The sequence below is a fragment of the Maylandia zebra genome, linkage group LG14 (assembly GCF_041146795.1).
Source record: "Maylandia zebra isolate NMK-2024a linkage group LG14, Mzebra_GT3a, whole genome shotgun sequence".
In the NCBI taxonomy this organism is placed as follows: Eukaryota; Metazoa; Chordata; class Actinopteri; order Cichliformes; family Cichlidae; genus Maylandia; species Maylandia zebra.
The window spans coordinates 24,356,520-24,382,246 of record NC_135180.1 but is presented as its reverse complement, the minus strand read 5'-3'; the positions used below and the strand labels follow the sequence as shown (position 1 = coordinate 24,382,246).

Here is a 25,727-nt window from a genome sequence, read left to right as displayed (position 1 = left end):
AATGTTCAGTTATCAAAGACCAAATAACATCTGCATGGAGCCACAAATACATGTGAGCCTCATAATGAAAGTGATGCAGCTTTTAAACATAAATCAACATCAGCAACACATGTAAATCAAGTCTTTAAGAAGACATGACTCCACAGTCACTTATTATCGATTATTTGGTTCTTTAACCTCAGAGGGTTCCTGCTTTAGAGAGAAAAACAAAAGGCTCTCACTTTCTCCAGGTCATTGTTCAGCTGCTTCAGCATCACTTCCAGGTGGTAGAGCCGACCGGACAGATCGTTGGGCACCTCATCGCTGTAACACACACAAACACACCTGGCATTCGTTACCGTGGATCCAGTGATTACACACACAAAACACTGCTGTGATGTGCACGCCGCAGGTAAACAGACAGGTTTTACTGGTTTTATTATGAGGATCCGAAAGCTCGTCATCTTCAGTAAAAACCTTTTTTTTTTTTTTTTTTATAAAAGTGTGCTGCTCACTGGCAGGACAAACAGCCTCTCTGGTGCCACAGAGTTAACAAACTTTTAATTCTGGTGAAAACGCTGAAAAGAAGATGCTGATAAACTACCACCAGGTGGCAGTAGTGACTTATGAAAACCTGAATATTTACAGGCGCTCTCTGCTTCTTTACAACATGTTGTTCTGGATCTCTGTAACCGAGGGGCTGACCTACCTGCTGAGTGTGGGCGTGGTCCGTGGCGTCTGAGGAGTCTGAAACTGGACTGGACTAGCGGCCGGTCTCGTGTCTGGACCTCCGAGCTGCGGGTCAGTCAGCGAGAACAGGGAACCCGCTCTTTGTGCTGCAAAATAAACACATGATCGTGCTTTTAAAAAGCCTTTTCCACGTAAAGCACATCCCCAAAAAGAAAAGGAGTGCTCTAAAAACCTTTCCTGGGAAAAAAAAAGTGGTAAAAGAAGGTAAAAAGCAACCAAATCCCAGCAGCCACATAAAACGATCCTCTGGGTGCAAAAAAAAAAAAAAAATTTATATACGAGTCTAAGCACCGAGGCTCCACTGAATGATTAACAGTCCAAAATTTTTTCCAGGTCCAATAAAACGATCGGTGTGGCTGCTCTGCCAGATGTTACAATAAAGTTAAACATCTGTGAAAAAACAGGGTTTATGGGGTTTAGTGGAGTGAAGTTAGCAGTAGCTTAGCGAGTGATAAGGAAGTTTTTTGTTGTTTTTTTTAAGTAAAGCACTACTTCAGCTTTGCATGTAAAGAAAAGCAGAAAACATAACAGTTAACATAGAAAGCTGTGCTGCTACAAACACATCAGCACTGAGAGGACGTAGACTGCTCAGGGTTCCTAACAGCCAGACGAATGTTCAAAGATCTGACATGACTCCATCCTCAGCACGGGTGAGGTCGGGGTCGATATTTCCGGGAGACTCTTGTAGAGATGGTGGTTACCTCATCACTCACAAATCAGGTTATGTTACATTTAATACTGAAATATCCATCCTCACCTTCGTACGCCTTAGCAGCGTTGACCAGGCTGGACCACTCGAGTCCGCTGGCTGTGTCAGGGAGGGGCATCATGCCGGGGTCGAGCCTCCTCAGAGGGGGGAGCTTGTCTCTCACTTCGGTCAGAGAGAGCTCGGATGCAGAGAGCGGCACTGAGGGGCAGCAGAGTCATGATTAATGATCTGAACACAATCACAGCAGGTTTGCTTTAGTCGCTGCAAGTCACTGGGAGGAGAATCGAGGCACTCACCCTTCTTGCTCTGCATGTGGTTGGAGTGGTTGGAGGAGCCGGCGTGTTTGCGTGTGGGCAGCGTGCAGGTGAACAGCACGTCGCTGGGAGTCGTCTGGTTCTCAGAGCTGGCGAAGCCGGCGTCCCTGCGTCCGCTGCACAGCGACTCGTCGGAAAAGGTGCGCTGCAGGGGGCGTCTGGGAGACTGCAGGGAGAAAGGTCAGAGGTCAGAGCTGTGTGCTCATGAGAGGAAAACGGATATCATCCACCAGCACAATGCTCACAGGGTCTCTCTGCGGCGTCTCCCCCGGGTTGTCCATGATGATCAGTTTCTTCAGGTCGTCCTCGATGCTGCTCTTGTACGTCCGTCGTGGCGAGCGCAGGTCCCTCAGTGACGCTCGCAGACGAGGTTGTCCAAACACGTTCTTTGGATTTGTGTCCACCTGCCTGGAGACACAAGATATGAGAACAAAACACAAACATACAGTCTTCCTTTATTGAACACTGCTTCCTGCCTCTTTCCACGGTAAGAAACTATGTTCCACTTTATTCTGCCTACAGTATCCTCCAGTGTTTGTTGGTCCACTGCCACTCACAGGAGAGTCAGAACTCTTTGGATGGTTTCGAGTAAAAACAAACACGTGTTGAAGGATTTCACTTTGTTTAGGAGCGATCACGCGCTCCCCGGGTGGATGGATATACGGACTTGGAAAGTTGTTCCGATCACTTTGTTTTGTGGATGTGATTTTAAGTAACAAAGTGAAAACGAGGCAGATGTTACAAAGTTCATGGCCACTGTGCGGGCCCAAGTTTGACTCCACGGATAAAGACACAAAAAGCCAAATGCCTTCAATTTCATTGATCAGCGCTTTAAAAATATGAAATTTTAAAACATAATTTGCACTGTTAATCACACATTTATGTCCACCATCCTTTTGAGTACGAGGTCATTTATATGATTATTTTGGTATAAAAGGAGGTGCCTAAAAATAATTTCTATCCCGGAAGAAGAACCAAGCATCAGAGCAGATCCGCTGAGGCTGTCGCTCTTACTTCTTGCTGTTGCTGCTGTCGGAGCTCGATGCTGTAGTCGAGTTTGAAGGAGAGGGGTTGGAGTCTTCTGCATGCCAACCGCTTGGTGTGCTCTTGCCATATGATGACTTGGGGGCGGAGCTGGACAGAGGGGTGGAGCTTAGCTTAGCTGAAGTGGGCGTTGCGGTAGAGGCTCGGACAGGCCGTGGTTTCTCCACTGGAGTTTTGTAACCCTGCGGTGTGTAGGCCCTGAAGGTTACAGAAAACAGCCAGGAAACATGTTTGTTGTTTGAATGAGGACAAACATTTAAAAATCATTTGTATTTTGACTGCATCAATTGAACTGAAACACATCCTGTGCTCAGACAGGGGTGATTTTTTTTATGAAATAGTAAAATGTGTCAGTTTAAATATCAGATGTTTTCTACGCTCTAATGCGAATATAGTATGGGTTTATGAGCTTTCCAAATCATTGAATTCTTTTTTTATCCACATCTTAAACAATGTTCTGGCTTTTTAGGACTTGGGGTTACGTGTCTCGATCATCATGTGACACATCGCATGCACAGAGTACAGAACAAGAGCTGCTGGGACTCAGAGTTTCAGCACAGATTGCTTTAATCCAGCACGGAGTGACCGAAGCGGGTGGAGGTTTGTGTGCTGAATCCCTGCGTGGATTTATATCACAGCCCTGACAGTTATAAAACCACGAGAGCAAGAGATCACATGATGATCTTTATGTTTGACAAGGATTAGACGGCCATAATCCTACTTTTTCTCTACATTTAGTTTAGTATTGAACATTTTCAGTCATGTGATGATGCTACATAAACTAAAGACTGATAAAAACACTCTAAAGTGATTAATAAGCACATGAATCTGAGCCTAAAACTGTAACATTCACTCTATTCTGTGACAAAACAAATTTCCCACGTGTGGGACTAATAAAGGTTATCTTATCTTATCTATTCACTGTCCATGGGGCCTGGCATTCTTACAGGAAAAGGATCAGCAGGCGATGCATCTCATCAGGAGTTTGTCACTTACCTGGGCTTGAAAGCATCCATTTTATCAGCGCTGGAGCCAGGAGGAGGGAACGTCCTCGTCCTGTACCCTTTGTTCTGATTGGCCGCAGCTGGTATAATGGGCGAAGACTCTCGTCTCTTAGCCTCCCCCCCGCTGCCGCCGCTCCTTCCCACCGACAGCTCCGGGATGCCACTGTAGGTCGCAGAGCTGTGCATGGCCTTGTGGGACTGGCTGTTGGACATGTTACTGTGGCGACCGTTTCCGTAGTGGGTCGAGGCGTCGATGCCGCTATCGTTGGATCCGCCCTTGTTAAGGAGGTCGGGGTCAGGATCGGCCGGCTCACCGAGGCAACCCACGCCTCCTCGCTCTCCAGGTGCGCCTCCGTCGAACCAGCGCTCGTCGCTGTGGCTGCTCGAGGCGTTACTGGACAGGGTGTTGCTGCTGGAGTGGCTGGAGTACTGAGTCTCACCCTGCGGAGGACACAGAGTCAGAGGAGCTCAGCGAAAAGGCGAAAGGTGGAAAGAAGAGAGACGCAGTGTTGATGTTGAGTCTGACCTTCGAGTGTCTGTTTGGAGAGTCTTTCCCCGGGACATCCTGTCTGGGCATTCTCCTCTGCCCCCCTCCACCACCTGGTCCTCGAGACGCTGGGACATGCCAGAGAGGCTCTGCATCCAAACACACACATAGACAGACACTCTCAGGATTATAACAAATCACACTGAACGTCCACGGCTGTCAAAGAGGATTAAATACTTATAGCACATTTAAACACTGACCTCCCCCCACACACCAAAACCACACTCAGCAGCCTCTAGTCTGAGCAACAACTGCACTCTTTAAAGCAGCATGAAAACAACACATAAGAAGAGTACATATCTATAGAATAAATGGAAGTGAGAAATTCTGTAAAAACTGTTAAAAAAAAAAACCCCCACTACATTACATACAAAAAGGAAATGGGATGCTGAAGTACGCACAGAAATACCACCGGAAATATGCAGTGAAGCACATTCAGCAACAAGTTAAAATTCATGGAACTGAATAAATAAATTATAACTGAAAGTTATAATGTGGTACACAAGCTAGGACTCATTTGCACATACTCTGGATTTGTCCAAATTCAGACACATAATAATGTCTCTGATGCCCTCAAGAAGATATTTCGCCAAAATCTTGCAAAAGAGTCCAAGATCGCATTGCTCAGGGGTCAGCTAATAGATATCTTATACGACTACTATTGACAGCAGGAGTTAAAAGCACTATCAGCATATCAACCATATGATTGGATGTTTGGGAAATCTGATAGAATAACATACTACTTAGGGCTTCAGAAAGGCTTGTTTATCAGCAGATAGAGACCTATTTTTTAGGACATTTAAACAATAATGTGAGACTTTTACAAGTCTCTGTTTAGACGTCAGCAATGAAAATATGTAGGGTGATGTTTAACGGCTTTTAAAAACCAAACCAATAAAAAACTCATTTTTTGCTCCTTATGAGATTTTACATTATATGTTACATAAGAGTAGACACATACAAGTGAGTTCAACATTTACTTCTGAAGGTGGTGCTGTACCTGTTTTGCTGCGCTCCATGGTACTCTCCTGACTGGTAAAGCCTGACGAAGATTCTCCACTGGAGAGGAGGTCCACACCGAGGTGAGGATCATACGGCAGCAGGGGGCGCTGTCCTGTTCCAAATCTATATGAACCACAGGAGAAACATTAGTGAACACATTCGCAGGGATTTTCCCGGTCCCTGGAGCTGCATATGTTTAAGGTGACGAGTCTGTTCTACCTTACTAAACAGAAGTCTGTGAATCCTCCTGCTGTTTCTGACCAAAATTGCATTTTGTGTTGCTCTGCTCTTTTAATCAGTCCTGATGTTATAATTGGTGGAAGGTCAAAACCCTTTTTCAAATAAAATAAGATGTACAGCTACTCAGACATCACGACAGAAAGGACACACTCTGGAATAAAACTCCCCAGCTGTAAAAATATAACGTTTCTGACTAACAGAGAACATTTCCAGCTTCTGCTTTGCATCCCTGTGGCGGTTGAATAAAACAAGTTTTTCTGGTTGGGTGAGATGTTATCAACCTCCACAGTGTGAGGAAGAGCCACCCACACAACAGATCCTTCCTCTGGGAGACTGTGTGTTCATACACGTCTAACTGCAGACCTGGTCGTGCCGCGCTATTCAGCCTGCGATTTGAACCAATATATTCCACCTTCAGCACACAAAGCATTTACGAGTAAAACCAGACATGTTTGATCAAGATCAAACGAGTGACAGTGGAGAGCTTGCAGAGTAAAACACCACACACCCACACACACCTGTCGGGTGAAGGTTTGTAGCGCACAAAGGGGCCCGGTGAGATTCCAGGTGGTCCCATCGTGGTGAGACTGACCAGGCCGGAGGGAGGAGAGGAGAAGCTGGCTGAGGGGTTTCTGTAGGGCCTGTCGCCTCCTGCAGGAGACAGGCTGTAGTGGTTCTCTGGGTAGCTGACCGGCCTGAAATACACAAAGGACGGTGGGTAATCGAGAGAAACAAGCGTACTACAGAGAGGTGATTGATACATAACACAAATAAGAGAGATTTAAAATAACTGAGGACTAGTGTGTCTGTGTGTCACTCAAAAGAGCAAAACAGACTGAAAACACAATGAAAACAGCTTAAAATGTGTTGTTTTAGACAAACACCTGGAACCAACTCAAGTTTAAAAAACTAGTATTGACAGTTTTTGGGGAAAAAACTTCTTTAAGTGGAATAAAACCACACAAAGACTTTATTGTTTCCACTTTTTAGGTGGTTTACTATCAATACAAGTTTACGACCGTCTGGCAGGCTTATACGGTGCAGTAATCACACGAGTTAGCCTGAGGGCTTTTGTTACTTCACACATATCTGCCTCGGAAAACCCTGATGTGAAATGTTATATAGAAGGATTTCAGGAGCCGTGCACAGGAGTTCCATCATATTTATGGTTTTTGTATGAAGAAAACAGCCTGATGACAGGACTAAGCAGGTTTTCTTGGAGCAGTCACAGTTCATGTTCGGTTTATCCATGATGTCATCCAGCTGACATCACTTTTCCTCAAACATTCATTCAGTGATTTAACATCAAATCTTTCATCAGACAACATAAACAAACTAAGACAAGGAGCTGCAGAACAACTGTTTAGTTAAAATGCAATAAAACATTTCATCTACAGCCACCTGTACAGCTGCAGCAGTTTTCTCCTCATCTCTATAATTAACTGTGTAAGATGATGACAGCTCCGTGATGTAAAACTGAAAATGCGACGAGGATTGAGGAGTTTGGACGAGGATACTATCTACTACAGGAAGCCTTTGTGAAGATGGCTCACTGCAATGCATATCACACTTTTACACCCATCATTAATTATTGCTTTAAGTCTTAATGAACAAATATCCTCATAGTATGCTGAAGAATGCTGACTGGATTCACTAACTTCATACAATACGCAGTTAAAGCTGAAGTAGGTGACAAGATTTTGTCATCACTGGACAAAGACATCCATAACAACCTTTTCGCATTCATTACTTAAAGGAAATTTGACTCCTGCACCTCCTCCAAGGTCTGTATGAGGCTTTAGAACATCTAGCCTAGAACAAAGACTTTGGCCACTCACTGAGCTTTTCAGGTGAAGAGTACAATGAGGAAAAAAAAGTCAAAGCAGCTGCTGTTGTCCCTTTTCTACATTTCTACACACTGCAGGCTTTAAACACTTTTTATACTTGCTTTTTTCCCCTTAAAATCTGAATTTTAATGGAGTGATAAATAAAGACTTGGTGCAAGTGGGGCAGCAGCACATGTGTGTTGAGGCTCACCTCTTGGAGCTGAGGTGCTGAGGCTCTCTGTAGGGAACTGGCATCAGGGGCTTGTGTGAGCGTACTAGTGGAGGAGGTGGGGGGCCGATGGGGGCCCAGCGCTGCATGCTAGTGGGGTGGAGCACTTGAGGAACAGGTGAGTTCTCCCATCGCCAGGTCTGGCGAGGAGAGGGTCGGTATCCTGCTGCTAGAGGCTCAGGTTCTGGTTTCTGCTCCATGGTCTTCATCTCGTACTCCTCGGTGCAGCCCCTACAGAGACAGAGGAGGACAGTTTATAACGGTACAGAGACACCACATCCACTACAAGAGAATTAAAAGCATGACACTTAAAATGCTGCTGTTTCCCTCCAAAACTCCAAGGTTATCTCCTTTACAAAGCCTTCATGTGTAGTTTTTGATCCTCAGCACGGGTCAGTAAATGCAGCAGCCCTGAACTGTAGCTGAACCAGAACAGCGGTTTCTGTACCGAGTTCAGTGCGTGGAAACTGCTCAATAAATCTCCCCCAAATGCTCCACATTATTGTCGTCTCATAACTTACTTTGTGGATGCTCAAACACACTGCAGACATGTAACAGAGCTCACTAATGAGCTCCCCTGACGCCAATGGAGGGAGAAAGAGAGCAAAGTAAACCGATTATTGGCACATCAGGACTCCATCTCTCCTACTGCGAGACTGAGGTCAAGTGTGTGTGTCTGTGTATATGTGTGTGAGAGAGAAATATCCAATCTCATCAAACAGCTCCTGAATCAGAGTCTTGGTAGACACAGCAGATATGTTTAGTAAAGGCACGCAAGGTTGCCTTGGTTGTACAATCACGCATCAAATAATTATGAATCTGTTTTTAAAACAAAGATCACACAGATATTCACTCTTTCAGCTCCCTCTGACTAAATAAATAAAAACAGCATGCAAGTAGCCCAGCACATGTCTTTTACACATCATCATCATTACTCCATTCACAAAGCCTCACTGAGGGAGGGAAGGAGGCATCAAATATGCATACTGGATGGCATTTAACATGAGACTAATGAAGAGAGGAGGAAATGAGCAGGAAAATGCTGTGAGGGTGAGGATTTAAAGTGAGGCAGAGTGGGATAAAGGCCATGAGGACAGAGTGTGTGTAGTATAAACTTTCATTATTAAACAATACGCATGTGGCGTATTAAGGCAATAATGCTGTTACCTTGTCTGACGTAAGTCTATTAATTTTCAGTTATTTACGTTTAATGGATGAATAAAAGTGTCTGTTATGCTTGGATAAATTAGACCCCAATGATAAATTCACCACAGCATCAGAGGGGGGAGTGCATTTTTGTTTTGGGGGTGGTTATAAAGTCTTTGGGGGCACCAAAAGTTCCTGTAAGCAGCAGAACAAAAATAAAGTCAGAACAAAGAAGTCCATTATAGTTTCCCCAAACATGTTTTTGCTTAAAATTGGCTTCAACGATGAATCAAATGTTTGTTTTTAGCACACATGTTAGCAGAATATCTGTGAGGCTCCTCAAAGTGCTGCTTGGACAAAACATTTCAAGATGTCATCGTGTGCTTTGGGAAACTGTGCAGGGGATACATGTTTCTTTTATACAGTGTGATTATTCATTTAACCTTGAAAATAATCAGCTGACTAATCCACAGTGAAAACACGCTGCAGCCATGTCCACGGTAAAACACAAACACAACACAGACGTCCTCAAAAACACCACCAGCTGATTTCAAATGACATGTGCATTAAACCAAAAGACACACAAGTCGATGCACATGTGGTCGGGATATTTTCATCAACAACGGAATGAGTCAAATCCAATCAGTATCAATACGGTTACATAACAGCAGCGCGGGCTAACACAAACGCAGGAAGAGAGCACAAACCTTAGAGAGAGCAGAGCCTCAATCTGCCGGCATTCAGTGTTCCTCCCATCACGCTGGCTGATGTGACACAGCTGGAGCTCGTGCACGCACGCACGCACTCGTGCACGCACACAGTCAAATACACAGTGCCAGAAGTCACACCTTCTCCCCGTCGTATCTGTCCATCTTGCACGTTCAGAGCCGAGAAAGAACGGCAAAGAAAAAGCCCTTCCAACTTTGGTCTCTCTCTCTCTTTTCTTTCTTTTTCTCTTCCACCCACTGCTCTAACTCTCGGCGGTGTTGAGACACGTCCTCCTCACCCAGCGCTTCTCTGCCTCTCCTGCTCATAACACTCAACCCTGCCTCCCTCTCTCTCTCTCTCTTTCACTCTCTCCCTCCCTCCCTCTTTTCCTGTCCTTTTCATTCGCACAGGGCGTGCATTTTTAATTAATCACTTCCACTCCTTTATTTATTTATTTATTTATATTTTTTGTGGACCTTTTTTCTCCTGCAGATTCCAGGCTTTAATCTCATGCAATCTGCTTGCCTGGCACACAACAGCAAATGAGTCGGATGGGGAGAGAGAGGAAGAATGAAATACAAGACTCTAATTATCAGTTGCTCCAATGCCACAGTACCATGTGTGTGTTTGTGCATGTGTGTGTGTCAAAGGGATTTAAGTTGGCGTAATTAAACTGCCTCCAGCATTAAAGAAATCTAACCACTGTGCGATCACACAGCCTGACACAATTACTGTATTTAGGAGCTCTGGTTCTCGGTCACAAGTGTGCGCGCACACACACACGGTTATTTTTTCACCTCAGTAACACCACATCAGCGTCTCATAAGGTCTCGTTATTCTGTCTCAATCAAGGCCTCGTGTGTGGATGAAAGGATGGAAAAGGGTGACGGCAGGGAAAAGATATAAATGATGTGGAGGAGAGGAAGTGACACAATAGCAGAGATGAGCAGATATGAAGAAGAAAGGAAGGCGGATTGTAGCTAATTCACGTTAAACAAATGCTTCTTTCTTTTTGTCTGTGTGCCTCATTTCGCCCGCTTCCTTTTCAGCCACGCATCTTTCTTTCTCTCTGTTTGCTCGCTTCCTCTTTTCACACACTCCCACACAGAATCATCAGAACATTGGAGTCTGGCCACTATCTCTGCCAGGCTTTTGTGTGTTGGAGTAATGAGTGTCCTGCGCTCTCTTCTAGCTCGCTCTTGTCCTTCCACTTCTGCCCACTTACACTGAGCGCGCTCCTGTGCTGTAACCCACTGTCCAAACATCTGCATTCATGACAGCTGTTTACAAATGAAGCTCGAAAGGATTCAAAGGAAACCACACGCAGACTGCCACGCACCTACGAGGCCCGCCTTCTTCGTATGGAGGAATGATGATAACTTTGACTGTCACCGATGTCCTCAACAGGTCAATCATCTGCTCGTGCGTCAGCGTCACTGCAGCCACCTTACAGATCTCCACTAACCGGCTACCCTGCCTCAGGCCTGCCTGCCAGGCGAAGCCATACTCCTCCACCTGGATGAAAAACAAAACAAAAGCAGAGCATTTATGCGCGGCCAAGAATCTTCAGAGTGCTTCAAAATTAGATCTGGTCATCTGACGGTACCTCAGCTACGGTGCCATCCAAGCGAACGTGGAAGCCCAGCTGTCCCAGTCCATTTCTCCTTAGTGTCATATCCACAGTTTCACATCCCACTGTCAACAACTACACAAACAGAAGGAAAAAAAAAATCATATCAGATTTACAGTATTAGCTTGTTATATATATGGACTAACAAACTAAAGATCATCATAGCAAAGTAACAACCAGGTGATGATGACTTCTTACCCAGCACTGGGTCAACTTTTCAGTCTCAACTCTGCATGTATTTGGTGCTTTTAGTAAGATTAACTCATTTTTAAATATTTCATTTTCTGCTGGATTAACTCAAAGCTTGATCGAGTCCAGGAAATCTCCTCTTCCCAGCGTTTAATTCATCACTTTTTTCAGAGATTATCACAATTTGAAAGGCCTCAGATGAGCCAGTGCAGACAGTGGCATAGCTTCATTGAAAAAGGAAGACAACCACAAAAACATAAAGCAAAAAAAAAACAAAACACAGAATACAGTGTGAATGTTGACACAATGACTTGCCTTTGAATTTAGTTTTTCAGTGGAATGAAAACCAACATCCACTGTGGAAATCCCCTGAGCTTAAAGGAGTATAAAAGAATGAAGGTGTTGCACTGATTTGGTCTAATAAACTTCAATAACCACATGAAACATTTCTGACTACAGGAAGCTCTAAAGAATAATTTTGAGCAAGCCGTATGTCTTGTTTGCACTAGACATACAGGGGCACAAATCCAAACAGATGAGGAAAGTTTCATGTTATTTTACTCTAAGAGTTGGTGAGAAAGCAACAAAGCAATAAAAAAAACAACACACACACCAAAGGATGTAAAGAAAACTACAGGCTGGAGAACAAGGAAGTAAACAAGACATGACACAACTGTGTTTGCACTGTAGTCTTTCTACAAGATCTGCTTACAGCACAGCCTGCATGACCCCAAATCCCAAGATCAAGTCTTTGCTCCAAGGTCTCACCTTTAACCTCTGCACCATCTCCCTGATGTCCTGTGCACCTCCCTCTGGCACTCGAACTGCAATGTGGTCTCCTCTGCCGTAGAAGATCTTCAGTGCCAGCCGCTCCGGCGTCCAGCCGATCACGTCTGCACAGAAACAGTTGAACACCACCTCTTTGGTGGAGCAGTCTATGAGGACGATGTATTCAGCCGACACACCCAAGGCACAGGGGAGTTCTGCTCCCCCTCCTCCGCTAAAGTCCTGGGCCTGGACTCTCCAGGCGACCGCCCCGGCAGCACCCAGCTCCGCTCCCTCTCTCGCCTTCGTGCGCTCCCGTTTCTTAGATGCGAGGGAGATGAGGTTGTTTAATTTGCCGGCTGAATCCAGCGGCGTGCTGCTGACATAGTTCTCGGCCAGGTCGCGCAGGTACTCCTGCCGTGTTCGCGTCGCCATGGTGTGGAACTTCTCAGACTTGTGTGCTGCGTTTTCTGCGTTGATGACTTTGGCGAGAAGGAAGTTACGAAAGGTCTCTGGGTCCCGGAAGGTGACGCCGCTGGGGATGGGTGGTCCAAAGGGGGGCACATCCTTCATTCGCGTCACGGCAACACTGAGAGGCGGGAACAGTATTGGAAGTGAGATCCTAATTAATAACGTGCACCACGTGTATAGAAACATGAGTTTGTGCTGATGTAAACATTTACCTGTAATAGGTGTTTTCAGAGCAGGGGTTGTGAACACGAACAATAACAAAAACGTGCTGGAAGTGTGAACGAATATTTTGCGGGGTGAAGGGCAGCGCTCCGGGCTCCTGAAAGATGATGGTGACAATATCGTTCCCTATGTGCCTCTTTCTCAGGAGCTGAGCAGGAGAGAAGACATAAAAACGATAAATTAATAAAAACGAGCGAGCGTAATTGGCATTCACACGACTGACTCAGTGAACGACAGAATGTCCGACAGGGGAAAAGAGAGATTAAGACACTCGCTGTTAGACACCAAGCAACAGCTCTTTACGTAATTTGTTTTGCGGGTTCTGTGTGGGCTATTTGTGTCTGTGTGTGTGCGTTAGCTTGTCTGTCTATCTGCGTTTATGTAGGAGACGTGGCACACAGTGCAGGCTGTGTCTGTGGTGCGGTGCTTGCCAATCTGCTCTTCATCTGCAAAGAGAAGTGTGAAAATACCAATTATGTAATGCAGCCCACTGTTTGGCTCCTGTGCAGTACCACAGGAGCATCCTTCACTCGTACCCAGGCTGCTGTGTGAATATTTGAATTGCACTTCATGTTTTTTTTACAGTAGCATGAAAATCTGGGCTATTTGGGGCCTCTTATGTATTAGCATATCATCATTTTCTATTTCAGCGTTTTGAATGTGACCCTTCATATGCATGATTCACCTGTTATTTACAGCAAATTTCTTCATTGTTCATTTAACCCAAGAACAGTTGTGCAGGTGAAGTTAGTGTTCTCCTTTATCCTGAATTCAGGAGTCATCACAGCAGCTTATGTTTCAACCTTCTTTTGCTTCTCCAGTCACTGAGGGTTATTTTTGCAGTGAGATGATGCCATCTAGAGGTTCAACTGAGTAAGTAAACCTCCTTGCTGTTGCAGCCCCTAAAGCCTCTGGATGGAGTTATTGTGCTGTTATAAACACCTGACACCAACACTCAGCTGTTCGAACATTTCAACGATTTCACATTTTCTCATGTTACTAAAAGATGAGGAGATTATCAAAAAGCTTTTTCTATAATAAATAACTGATTGCTGGTATGGATATGGCAACAGTGAAGTTTAACAAGATTAATGTATGTTTAATGACACCTCTTTGGCCTAAACTGCTCTGCTCTGACATACTGACACATTCAAAAGTGTGCACTAATCCCGAGCACCTGCAGGCACATGTGCACACTCGAGACAGGCTCTTACGCAAATACTCAGGCAAACTGTAAAAAATACCAACATGCTGAATTTTACACACTCTTGAGCGACACCAGCACATGCTGGGAACGCACAGCATCCAGAAGATCATGCAAGAAGAAAAATTTAGTCAAATTTAAAAAAAAAAAAAAAGATAGAGAGGGAAAGTAAGAGGAAGAAAATATACTAATAACTACACTGCTGAACCCCACCCAACTCTGATCCAGACAAACAATGAAAGAAGAGACAGCCAGAAAGGAAAGAAATACCAAGACACAGAAAACAAAGACTATAAAAACACAAGAGGCTGAATAAAAACAAAAAATTCCAAATGAAGAGGTCGACAAAAGTCACAAGTTTCCACTTCATGAATTCTTGCCGTCGTTTACGAGCCAGAGAAAAAATAGCAGAAGAAGCCTCAGCTAACAAACACAGACGTGCTTTCAAAGGCTGTGTGACAACAAAGCATCGACTTGGATGTTTTTTTTTTCTTTAGAGACGTACACCAGTGTTGGTGCTTTACTTAGGTGGGGCTGTTACCTGCTGTGGGTTGCTGGGCATGTATGGCAGCATGGTGGACACGTGGAACATTATCTCATAGCCCTGGTAGGTGGTGTACAGGGAGTGGGTGCCCGTAGAGTCCGCTGGAGGAAAGATATTTGTTGAAAGTCAGCAGCTGTTGACCACACATTAGTCAAAGTTTCTGATGATGCATTCACTGTGTAACCCCCGGTTTTATGACACATATGCAACATTACTGACTGATGAGTCTGTTAAATGTAGTGAATTCATGAAAACTAAAGATGCTGCAGGAGTTACTGTGTAAACATTCTTTATGGCTTTATCGAGACAAGTGAGTGTCTTTATGAAGAACATCCTTTAAAACCTAAAATACTCATTTCACAGTTTATTTGCATTTTTCTTTTGAGAATAGGAAACAGTAATGAAATAATACATTGAAACCACTTCTTCAGCAATGAGACCAACATGTAAAAATATGATTTCTAAAAGCGGATGCTATGCTGCAGAGCGTTCTTACTCTTGGTGTCGAGCTGTGCAGCGTATTTGGTGAATCCTTTGAGAAGCACCTGCTCCCCGAGCAGCTCCAGGAAGGCAGAGAAGGCGGGCGATGCCTCCTCGTTGTTGTACATCTCCTCCTCTGTGCTCTGCCCTGCACGGCACAGCAGAACACCCACCTTGTGCTTCTGACTTAACTACAAGGCAGAAGAGACACGATGTTAATATTACACAAGCAGAACAAGCACGAGCAGCTGAGAGACCACACACACAAACACAGCTGAAACACAGCACTCTGAAGGTTAATGCCAACAAACAAGCTTTTAACCCAAAAGTAACGTATATCTGGACTTGTTTACACACAGCTTTGTTGATCTATAAACCACCTGCACAAACAACCCAACAGCTCAGTTGTTGGCAAAATACCTCCACCCTACACTTCTCCCTCCATTAAATGAAAGGTGAGATAACATGGCCAAACATTACAGCTTGTATGGTTACTCACTCATGCTCAAACGTACCACACCCTTTTTCTTACAGCTTTCCCTGTACAACACTGCACTTTGCACCAGCACTAAATCAGTTACCCAAGTCTCACACACTACCTGAGAACACCACGTGCCACAGCTTCCCCTTATTAGTGTACAATTTTACTCTGCAGTCTTCCAGCTTGCTGGAACAGCTGTTCGGTGCACTCAGTGCACCGTAAACTCACCCCCTGTTCATCCAGTTTAAGGAGCTGCTCTGTGACTTTGGCCGTGCTGAGCGCCAGTCTCAGACAGGACACGTTGAGTTCGGGGACGACCTGTTCCAGGACCTCTTTGAGTGGCAGACCCCGAACAGTGCCATGCTTCCCCGTAGACGCCACTGCATCTTCTAAAATGGAGCCGCGCAGCGTCACCAGCTGTGGGTTCAGAACAACATTAGTTTAAAAAACAAAACAAACTGGAAGCAATTTGAGCTTCCTACATAACAAATATTATTCAAGTGTCATGGTTGAAATGTCAAGAAAATTTATATTCCGCCCCCCAAAGGTGTTACAGTGAATATAACCTCATGATGTGGGAAACAACAGATCAGTGTGATTATAGTAACCAGCCTTGCTAATGATGTGATGATGTGCATCGTTCTTGTTTGTGATAAAACCACTGGATTTATTGCTGTTGTTTTGATTTTTTTAACCCATCGATAAATTTAAATAGTTAAGCAGTAAATTTCTTTTTGCATGGTCTTAAAGTTTAAGGCTTTCTGCTGTTTAGTGTTTTTCCTTTAAGGGCTCAAGTTTTAGATTTTTGGTTGGACATTTATGTTGTACACCTTAAACATAAATAAAAAAAATATTTAGATTAAGTAATAATAAGAACAGTCTTAGTTTTTAAATTCTTATTTTTTGGATTTATTTCTTGTTCCTTTTTTTCTTTGTTGACATAAAACTTCTGAAGTGAATTGAACTTTAGTGTATCAGACATATTGGCTTTGTGGGTTGGGTATTTATGAAATAATAAAGCAGCATTGCCGTAAAAAAGTAACAATAATGTTGATGTTGAACTCTACTGAGAGAGGTCAGAGGTCGCTGTACTACACTTTTGAGAAAAAGGGGTTTGGATGATTCACAGTATGGGAGTCTGAAGCAGGTCGGTCCATCAGATCACATTAATGGCGCCCTGCTGCCCTGAAGCATCTTCCTGTTTGTCAAACACGCACGCAGTGACAGGCGTCTGCATGGAGGCTTTAAGTTCAGCGGTGTTGTGAATCAAGATTCTGCTCAGTATTGTGCTGCTTCCTGATCAGGGGGAACTGACCTGCTTCAAAACAGTTAGACTATAATAACCTCTGGGAGGAGTGGGCTGCTGCTTCTCACTTGCAGACTGATTAAAAATGTATGGCGGTCTCTGGAGCTGGCAGAGGCCGGAGAGACAGCTGAACCTCAGCGACTCGGGTCTGCCGCAAGGAAATGAAGCCCGACCGACCCACGGCTGAAGTTACGCAGATATCGTTTCAACTCGTCAGCCTGTGAGCAAGGCCGAACGAGTGACTGCGACGTGCTGAGCAGAAATATCAGAGGGGGGGGGCTGTTTGAATGTGTGACAGAGGAGAAAGAGGAAGTCTCCCCACCTTGCTGTGTCAGCACAGAATTAAATGACAGGCTTAGGGGGATGGATATTTGAGAGCGGCTGTGGCTTGAGTGGGAGAGAATAAAGTCCGCAATCAATCTCCTTTTTTCTCTGTGTGGGAACAGTGGGCCTGGACTGTGTCTGTTAGCTTAGCTCTGTGTACTTAGATGGTGGAGAGGCTCCATTGTTATACCAGAGCTACAGTGATGAGGCCAGGCAGCCATGTAATCCTGCTAAAAACAACACAGCACAGCCACAAAGAAGGACACACTCAGGCTAAGACTGCATTAACACAATGAGGAGAGGCGAGCTTGTTGTTCGAGCGGTCTTTATGATGCTAAACCGGTAAAATATATTGATTGAGATTAAGCCAATTACTTCACAAGACCTCTGACACAAACTGTGCTGTGTTATCATTTTAAATGCCAACCATGCACAAAATAAAAATAAAAAAAACCCCCATAAGACTGAGCTGAGCAGAAAGTGAGGTCTAAGTGGTGTGAACACTAGCACTAACTATTAATTTCCAGAATTTTCATCCATTTTCCAACAGCTTATCCCACCTGTCATAGGATGAGAGGCAGGATACACCCTGGACACGCTGCAGGGCTAACACAGAGAAAGAACCATTCACACCTTCAGATAATTTAGAATTGGTAGCCCCGCATCGAGATAGTCTCCAACTATTTCAGTTACAGTAAACTTAATGTCTTTCAGTTTTGGACTGTTAGTCAAACTACAAGAGTCATTCTACTTGACTTCGGTAAACTGAGATGGACAATTTACATTAATTAGTAGGAAAATAATCATCAGTTGTGTCTCTGAACAAAGATGTCTTTCCAAAATTGTGTCTTGGAAACTGTGGAAGTAAAACCTCTGAAAAAAACCAAGAATGGATGCAGAGAATCTGAAAACTAATTCTCTACAATAATCAGCCCATCATTTACCACATCATGAGTGTCTGATCCATCAAAGAGGAGAAGTAGCTGGCTGTGGGAGCAGCCCGTGTTTGGTTTGGCTTTAATGTGCTTGGACTGAGCAGGTGGAATTTTCCACTGACAGAGAGCAGAAGAGGGATGAGCAGAGGGGCGAGGGGACAGAGGGAAGGTTATAATGAGGGCACGTGTCACAGGTAGGCCTGGAGAAACTGAAAGCAGTTGAGTAATTAACAGACTCTGACTGGAAACCCCCGTGATCAGCATATAAACACATAAACACACACACGCATACCTCGCTCGTCCTGACGATGAGTCGGTACTGGTACTGGTCTTTCAGGTCTTTGGTGTCTTCCAGTTTCTCTCTGCGGATGCTCAAGGCCACAGGGCCCAGCTTATCGTCTGTCCCGAAGTAGTTTGAGAGCTCTGGAGGAGGTCAGAGACAACCAAGGTTAAAGTCTGAGAAGCAGAGAAAGTTCTGTGTCTGAACATGTGCCTGTGTTGTGTCTACACCTCAGTGTGCCAGCAGACAGGCGATCAGATGAGTTTTCCAATAATAAAAGAAGAAGCAGCAGCCAAAAAAATGCTATCAGTGATGAGTCGAGCATCGGAAATGTAATCTTCATCTACTTCCACATCGTTTCCAGATTCTCTCTAACTGCTTAATCCTTGAATGAGAGTAAACTGACCAGCTTTATGTTTTGGAGTGTTTTTGGAGCCATAAAATCAGATAACAACCACCTTTTTGTTTGCCCTGGAAAACTGATGAATTTATTAAAATCCTGTTTAAGGTAATCCTGTTTAAGAAAGGACTCTATGAACTGTACGCATTAATTTATTTTTAATTATTTTACCTCGAAGGCAAACTCTAGAGATCAACAATCTCTTTTATGAGAGGCTCCTGGGTGCAGATAGTGATCTTTAACCTGCATGATGGCAGAAGAAACCGAAACTCTGAGAGAAAACCCACGCACACACAGTGAGAACAAACTCCAAACGCTAATATGAGGCACAGCACAGTCTACAGACCCACCATGCTGCTTCCCTATTTAAAAATAAATAACACGTTTTAATTACAGTAGCTGCACAGAGAGAAATTATCTAGGCAACATACCTCACAATGATTTAAATCAGTAATATCAACATGACTACATGTATAATGAGCACAAAGCAGCAGAAGTGGCTACAGAAATGTGTTGAGGTTCACAACATGACTGAGAAGGAGAGTAAGCAGCACATATAACACACTGGCTCTCAAATTATTCTGTCATGTCCCACTTCACAGGATGAAAAAGTTCACAAGCACTGAACTGATACATAAGAAATGAGATGAATGGGAAAGAACTTGACTTACAGAGACTGTCTGGATGTTGTGTAATTCATGTGTACTTAGCAGGCCTGACAGATGAGGCAGCATGACCTTTAGAATGAGACCATTAAAAGGAGAAATATGTCCTCAGCCTTGTAACTCAAGGAAGTGAATAAAATGTAATGTCCACAGCAGTCAATTAGCATTGTCGGCACAACACGTTCATCTATTAAAGGGGCCGAGACAGAGTTATCGCCACACTATACTAGCATCTTGCCGATATTCCTCTAAAGCTCATAAGCTGAGCCATGCTAATGCCAGTGCTGCAGGCATTATGGAAAGAAACACAAATTCTCCAGAACTGTGAGGAGGAATCCAGTTTGACAAGTACTCCTCCTCCATCCCACCGCTGGAGTGAACGGGGATGATGGGCACGTTAGGAGACTCAGGCCTGATCAGCTTCTACGCCACGTCCTGTGGTGCAAATGTCAGCTTTTTGATGAGGCTTTCTGACGTGCACACGCACACAATCTCTGCAGCGTTTTGGGGGACAGCTAAGCTGGAAACAAGTCAGCAGATGAACATATTTTTGGAATGATAACCTTTATCTGTGTGGCTGCAGGCCTGCCTCTGTCTCTCTCTCTCGCTCACACACACACACACACGTGCGGCTAACAGCATCTGTCACTAATTAGGCTTCAGCCAGATGATGCACGCCAGAGGGAAGTTTCATCAACAGTGTCAGAAGAGGTGATGCTGACAAGAAATGCCCAATGACAAGCTCACACAAACCGCCTCCTCTGAAAATTGGTGTGACATTTGACCTTTAACAACAGATCTAAAACAACTGTTGTTAAGTGCTCCTCCCGACCTGCAGAAAGGGAGGTGGCGTATCATCAGGTCAGAGTTTGCCAGCAGAACAGACAGGTACACGTGTAAGAAAAACTGTGGGAGGTTGGCCAGCTCAGCGCTGGGGCCCAGCTGGATATAAAGAGCTGCAGGATGAGATGTGAGAAACTCTGAATGGACAAACAACATCGTCACAATCTAACTCCAACGGATGACAGCAAGAGGCACAAATTGGATTATAAAGGAAGATCATTACGTCAGTATTGTTGAGCTCTCAGTAGTGATTAACACCAGTGGGCGGACATCATCCGACAAGATGAAGAAATTTGACTACTTTTAAAGACTTATTAGTCACTTAGAAAAGAGAAAGAAAAAGCAGAGCAAGTGTTTCTTGTTTCAGAAACTACATCTGGACACATATAAGCAGTAATCAAAAACAAGAATGAAAAACATTGGGTTTCAATGTGGAAAACGTATGTCTGTAAATCTGTTCCACGGTTTAAAAAAAATCTGTTAGCATCTAGCATCTAGTTTTATAGTGCTCACTTTCAGGGTACTTAGATTTTAAAACATAAAGATAATTTATACAATTTCATTACTGAGACTGAATGTTTATGAAGTATAACTGTTGTGTCTTTCAATCAGATTAATGGCTCTCATGAGTGAGAAGTGATTTCTGTTGTCTCGGTTACTAGAAACTCATCAAAGATAGAACATCCTAACATGTCGCATCTTGTTCTTGTTTCATGTTCTTTGTAAGTCAATTTTCATCGCTGTGTTTGCCGGAGGTAAGCGTACCATGCTAAATGTGTCAGAAACTGAGCCCTACCCTTTTCTTATTAACTCAAGAGACTCTTGGAAATGAAAACTTCTGGTGATTATGACATGAACACAGCTGGCAGTTAGATCAAAGAGTATTTATAGCATTGACAGTGGAAGTGATGGCTCTGCAGCAGAGTGAGTGTGTTAACTGTGTATGACTCAGTGCTACCTTTTCCATGGAAGTAGTCTCTGTAGTACCTAGCGCCCAGGTCTACATGCTCTATGCTGTACAGTTTCAGTCTTTCCAGTCTTGTAGCCTGCTCTTCAGTGGCCACCTCCACCACTGACACGCTGGCGTTACTCTTCCTCAGCCATCCCCTCCCCCCGTCCCCTCCTCCTCCATCTCCTCCTCGTTCTAATGACGAGCTGAGGAAGCTGATGTTGCGCTCTCCGTGGCCTCCGGTTTCATTGAGGAAGTGTGGGCAGGAGAGGAGAAGTGGACTGGAGCTCTGGGCTCCAGCGCCATCTAGAGGGTCCACACCCAGTGAGGGTGTGGTGGAGCCCTGGTCGAGGCTCAGAGTCAGATCCTCGATGCTGGAGTAAATGGGGTCGTTTACACTCGCTGAGGATCTGGAGACTGACAGAGACACTGAGGCTGCTGATGCTCCCGTGGCCGTGTTTCTCCTCTGCGTGACAAAGCCACGCTGAGCCGCTGCCTCGTGGAGGTCAAACTGGATGCTCTGAGCGTCAAAGTGGACAAAGCTTTTTGGACACACCCACGATTTAAAGGAGGAATTGATGGCAGCTCGTGTTCCCCTGTCCTCAACAGTTTCTCCTTTCCCTCCATCCAGCTCCCCTCTATTGGAGCTCCGAAGTTTCCGAAACAAAGAGGAGGTGCCCAGCGACGACTCTGTCCCTCCACTTTTCTTTCTCACTCTCTCAGTGCCGTCTTTCCTTCCTGTCTCTCTGTCTTCCACACCTGTGGGACCAGGTGAGGGCGCTGAGGGGAGAGGTCCAGGTGGCGAGTCTGGAGCACGCAGCAGCTCGCCGATTTGTATGGGTGCAGAGCTGCGCTGGTCAGGCCTCTCCTGGCGGAACTGGCTGATCATGTCAAAGAAGCTCTGGTCAGGGATGCCTTGGATGTCGATGGAGGAGGTGCTACCGTATTCCCTGAACCGGTTCCCCAATCCGCCATCTCCTCGAGCCTCCACCTTTATGCAAGAAGAGGAGACAATTTCAATGTGTGATTAGGGCTGCCACGATTAGTCGACTAGTCACGATTACGTCGACTATCAAAATCGTCGACGACTAATTTAATAGTCGACGCGTCGTTTGAAGCTTTGTAAGATCCCAAAAGATGCAGGAATGAGTAGCAGGATTTAAGAGTGTAATAACGGACTGAAACAGAAGATGGCAGCACTGCATGTACAACGATGCCAGCTGCCGTTAAACCCCGAAGAAGAAGCTGTGTCCCAGAATTCATAGCGCGGCCCTGCTCAGTTTCCAACAATGGCGGCAGCTAGTTAGTTTTAATGTTACTCTTATTATTCTTTCTGGGTCACAAAATACACGTTTAACATATTTTTAGGCGAGAATGTAGCTGTGGAAACCTCAAATATCTGCTCAGTTTATCAAGACACCACATATTTTCAAAAGCGCTCTGACGTTTTCGGAGACGTCTGTTACCCACTAGCTCGATAGCTAGCCGGGGGCAAGGTCACTAGAGCTGTGAGAACACCGGACTCCCGGCAAATCGTTTTCAAACCCACCGCCGTCTTTCGCTAGTCAGGTTAAACATGATATATGAGTCACTTAGATAACTTAAAAATGTTATTGTTTGGCTTTTTTAGTATTTTATTTGTTCCTGAGTAAATCAGTTTGTCTGAGATTAAAGTTATAGTTTTTACACAGCTGAATAAACGTCAAGCAGACAGCTGATTATCAGAAGTGTGAGACGCTGGAGAATATACTCCGGTGTCCTGTTATATTTTAGATAGCAAGGAGTTTATTAAACTTCACCGAAACAATCTGCAAATTTCATTAAAATTTAATAAACTATCATCTTTTCTTTATTTTTAGTTAGCACATACCTTAAACACTTAAAGCTGTAAGCTAATGATAGTTATATAAGAGCAGATGCTGCTGGTGCAATAAGCTGTACGTTTTACGTCCAATGGATCTGATTAGTCGACTAATCGCAAAAATAATCGGTGACTAGTCGACTATCAAAATAATCGTTTGTGGCAGCCCTATGTGTGATAACAGCTCAGTGGTTAGAACATCAGCCTTTTATCGATCTAGGAGCAGATTTTAGACAAATCTGAAAGCTGTCAATCAAACCAGTCACACAGAGAGCTCCTCAAATAAAAAAAATAAAAAATCTATAAAAAAGAAATATCAGTGCTTCAATGAAACAAGAATAAAGGCTGAACAATGTCTAGATTTCTTATACTGCGGATTTTATAATTAAGTTACAATTAACAGTTTGGTATACATTGTTAAAAAGCCAAGTGAATCCGTAATAATAATAATAATAATGGATTGGATTTATATAGCGCTTTTCAAGGCACCCAAAGCACTTTACAATGCCACTATTCATTCACTCTCGCATTCACACACTGGTGGAGGCAAGCTACGGTTGTAGCCACAGCTGCCCTGGGGCAGACCGTAGTACATTTTGGACTGACAGAGAGTAATTTAAAGACCTCACTCTAACGTGTGGTTCGCTTTTTAGTTTCTGTCAGTTTACTTAAATCCTGGCAACCTGCCAGAACCTACACAGACATATTCTTAAGATGTCTTTATCAGATGTCTGATTTCTTCTGCAGGTGGCCTGGAGGTAAGGGAACAGCCAAAAACATCTGCAACAATCTCATTAGGTTAGCATGTCAACCCATACTAACTACAGCTGAAAATAAATAAACCTGCACAACAACAACATCATGAATTCACAGAGCAAGTGACATGAAAATGTAAAACTTCACTTCATTAATCACATTAAAGTAAAGCAGGACAGAATTTTAAAACCGCAGATATGTGATTTCAGCATAGCTTGAAAAGTTAATACCATTAAATCCGCCTGTCAAAGCTTGATAAACTATTTGTTTAAATGTTAATGGAAGATCATCTGTAACCGCAGACATGTGCCACAGCATCTGTGATAACAGAAAGGAGTTTAGACTAAACACGCAGTAACAACATTTTAAGTTTTTAAAGTTTTCTTGGACGGTGTAAATATGTCCACAGAGCAGATTGCAGAGCTGTATCACCTGCATTCAGTCACTGGTGTTTGTGGATGTCAGTCATTGTGAAGTCATGCATTGTAAAGTTGGTTTGTTTGAGTCATTTAACTCAATCTGGACTACTGCTAAAAGGAAAACAATTAATCCAGTTAGGACCTACACGTGTAAAAGAGGCACTAGAGGGAGATTTCACACTCACCTCATTTTCATCTTGTTCGCTCAGCGTCACTTCACTGTTGGAGCGCTTTCTCAAAGGTGGGAACACTCTCAGGCTGAAAGGAGAACTTCTCTCACCGCCAAACTCTCCTACATCCTTGGACCTCCGCCGGGGCAACCTGGCGACTCCTCCCCGCACCAGCCTGAAGTCAGACAAAACTGATAAAACTGAACCGTCATCGCCGTAGTGATTGCCGCCAATCTGCCCATTCTCGAGCAGCGACTCCCGGGACTGAGCACGGCGTGGAGGCCATTCTGCGATCCGTGCACGGACACCCATTTTGGGCACAGAGATGCGTGGTTGGATGACCGGGTCAGAGGGACCTAGCGCCGGGTGCCCATTAGGGGTGTGACGAAATGGAGTGTGCTGGGGCAACCCTCCTCCGCCTCCATCGAGAAGGTCTGAGGAGGTGCAAGTTACCCCTCTGTCTCTGTAACTATTCATGACACCCCAGGAGAGCTCAGGGCAGGGGGGCAGGGGGCTGGCATCCCATATTGGGAGGGGTGCTGGGGAAGGTGCTGTTACGACCTCCAGCTCCCAAAAACATTGCTTTTAACAGGGAGGGTGGGAAAGACTTCACTGGTCCATCCAATCTGGAACCAGGCCGTCCTCCTCCTCTTCTTCTTGTGCTTCTTTCTTGGATGATGTCTGATGCAGATCTGAGAGGAGAAACAACAACAGGCATACAATCAGGAAAAATATTAAGACAAAGACAAATGTGCCTTAAAATACACTGATTTTTAAATCATAAAGCCTGTGTGACCCATATTTTTTCCACAGAGTCAAAACTCAGAGTCTCTAAACTGTAAAACAACGTAGGACTGATAAACCAGAGTGAGAGAGAAAATAAGGTGAGGGGATATGACAGAGGATTTCTCCCATCCAGGCTAATCTTCAGGAGGCTGACAAGGGATATTATTATCACATATGGCGCGCACACACAGAAAGCCGCACACCCACAGGACACGAAGGCTGCAGCCGCTCTGCTGCAGATTAAAACCTCAGAAACACTAGCTAATTTTATCAGACAAGAAAGTAATACAAATCCAAACAGGGAGAGTGCACAGACAGTTTAAATACACTGAAGCATTTTCCCACTGCATAGATTACAGCAGGGCTCAAAAATGATCTTTGAGGGAGGGGGCGACTGCACACATAAACACAAAAATCTATGCATTCTTTTCTTATTCTGGGCCATTTGATGATTGTTTTGTATTTTAAGCATGAGTAAATGAAACCCCCCAATTTTTTTATATACCAAAAAAACAAAAGCGTCCTATATTTGTGTTCGCTGTTATGTGG

The 25,727-nt window shown here is 44.3% G+C and overlaps 1 protein-coding gene across 3 annotated transcripts in view; it reads right to left on the bottom strand.

Moving 5' to 3' along the window:
• The window catches only part of sipa1l3 (signal-induced proliferation-associated 1 like 3), a 91,056-nt gene that overhangs the window by 2,746 nt on the left and 62,583 nt on the right, over window positions 1–25,727 (bottom strand). For all 3 annotated transcript variants that reach the window (XR_191006.6, XM_076873244.1, XM_004543597.6), the window contains 21 exons: window positions 24,408–25,084; window positions 21,196–22,177; window positions 18,342–18,472; window positions 15,713–15,901; window positions 15,020–15,194; window positions 14,521–14,624; window positions 12,766–12,923; window positions 12,086–12,671; window positions 11,105–11,203; window positions 10,838–11,013; window positions 7,627–7,875; window positions 6,108–6,284; window positions 5,348–5,472; window positions 4,327–4,436; window positions 3,793–4,241; window positions 2,767–2,994; window positions 1,998–2,160; window positions 1,735–1,918; window positions 1,487–1,636; window positions 689–815; window positions 222–303 (listed from right to left, as the gene is read on the bottom strand). Coding sequence is in view for 2 of the 3 variants with exons in the window: in XM_076873244.1 (XP_076729359.1) it covers window positions 222–303; window positions 689–815; window positions 1,487–1,636; window positions 1,735–1,918; window positions 1,998–2,160; window positions 2,767–2,994; window positions 3,793–4,241; window positions 4,327–4,436; window positions 5,348–5,472; window positions 6,108–6,284; window positions 7,627–7,875; window positions 10,838–11,013; window positions 11,105–11,203; window positions 12,086–12,671; window positions 12,766–12,923; window positions 14,521–14,624; window positions 15,020–15,194; window positions 15,713–15,901; window positions 18,342–18,472; window positions 21,196–22,177; window positions 24,408–24,869 (5,106 nt within the window). In the remaining variant the exon portion in view is untranslated. The remainder of the gene's footprint in view (window positions 1–221; window positions 304–688; window positions 816–1,486; window positions 1,637–1,734; window positions 1,919–1,997; window positions 2,161–2,766; window positions 2,995–3,792; window positions 4,242–4,326; window positions 4,437–5,347; window positions 5,473–6,107; window positions 6,285–7,626; window positions 7,876–10,837; window positions 11,014–11,104; window positions 11,204–12,085; window positions 12,672–12,765; window positions 12,924–14,520; window positions 14,625–15,019; window positions 15,195–15,712; window positions 15,902–18,341; window positions 18,473–21,195; window positions 22,178–24,407; window positions 25,085–25,727) is intronic.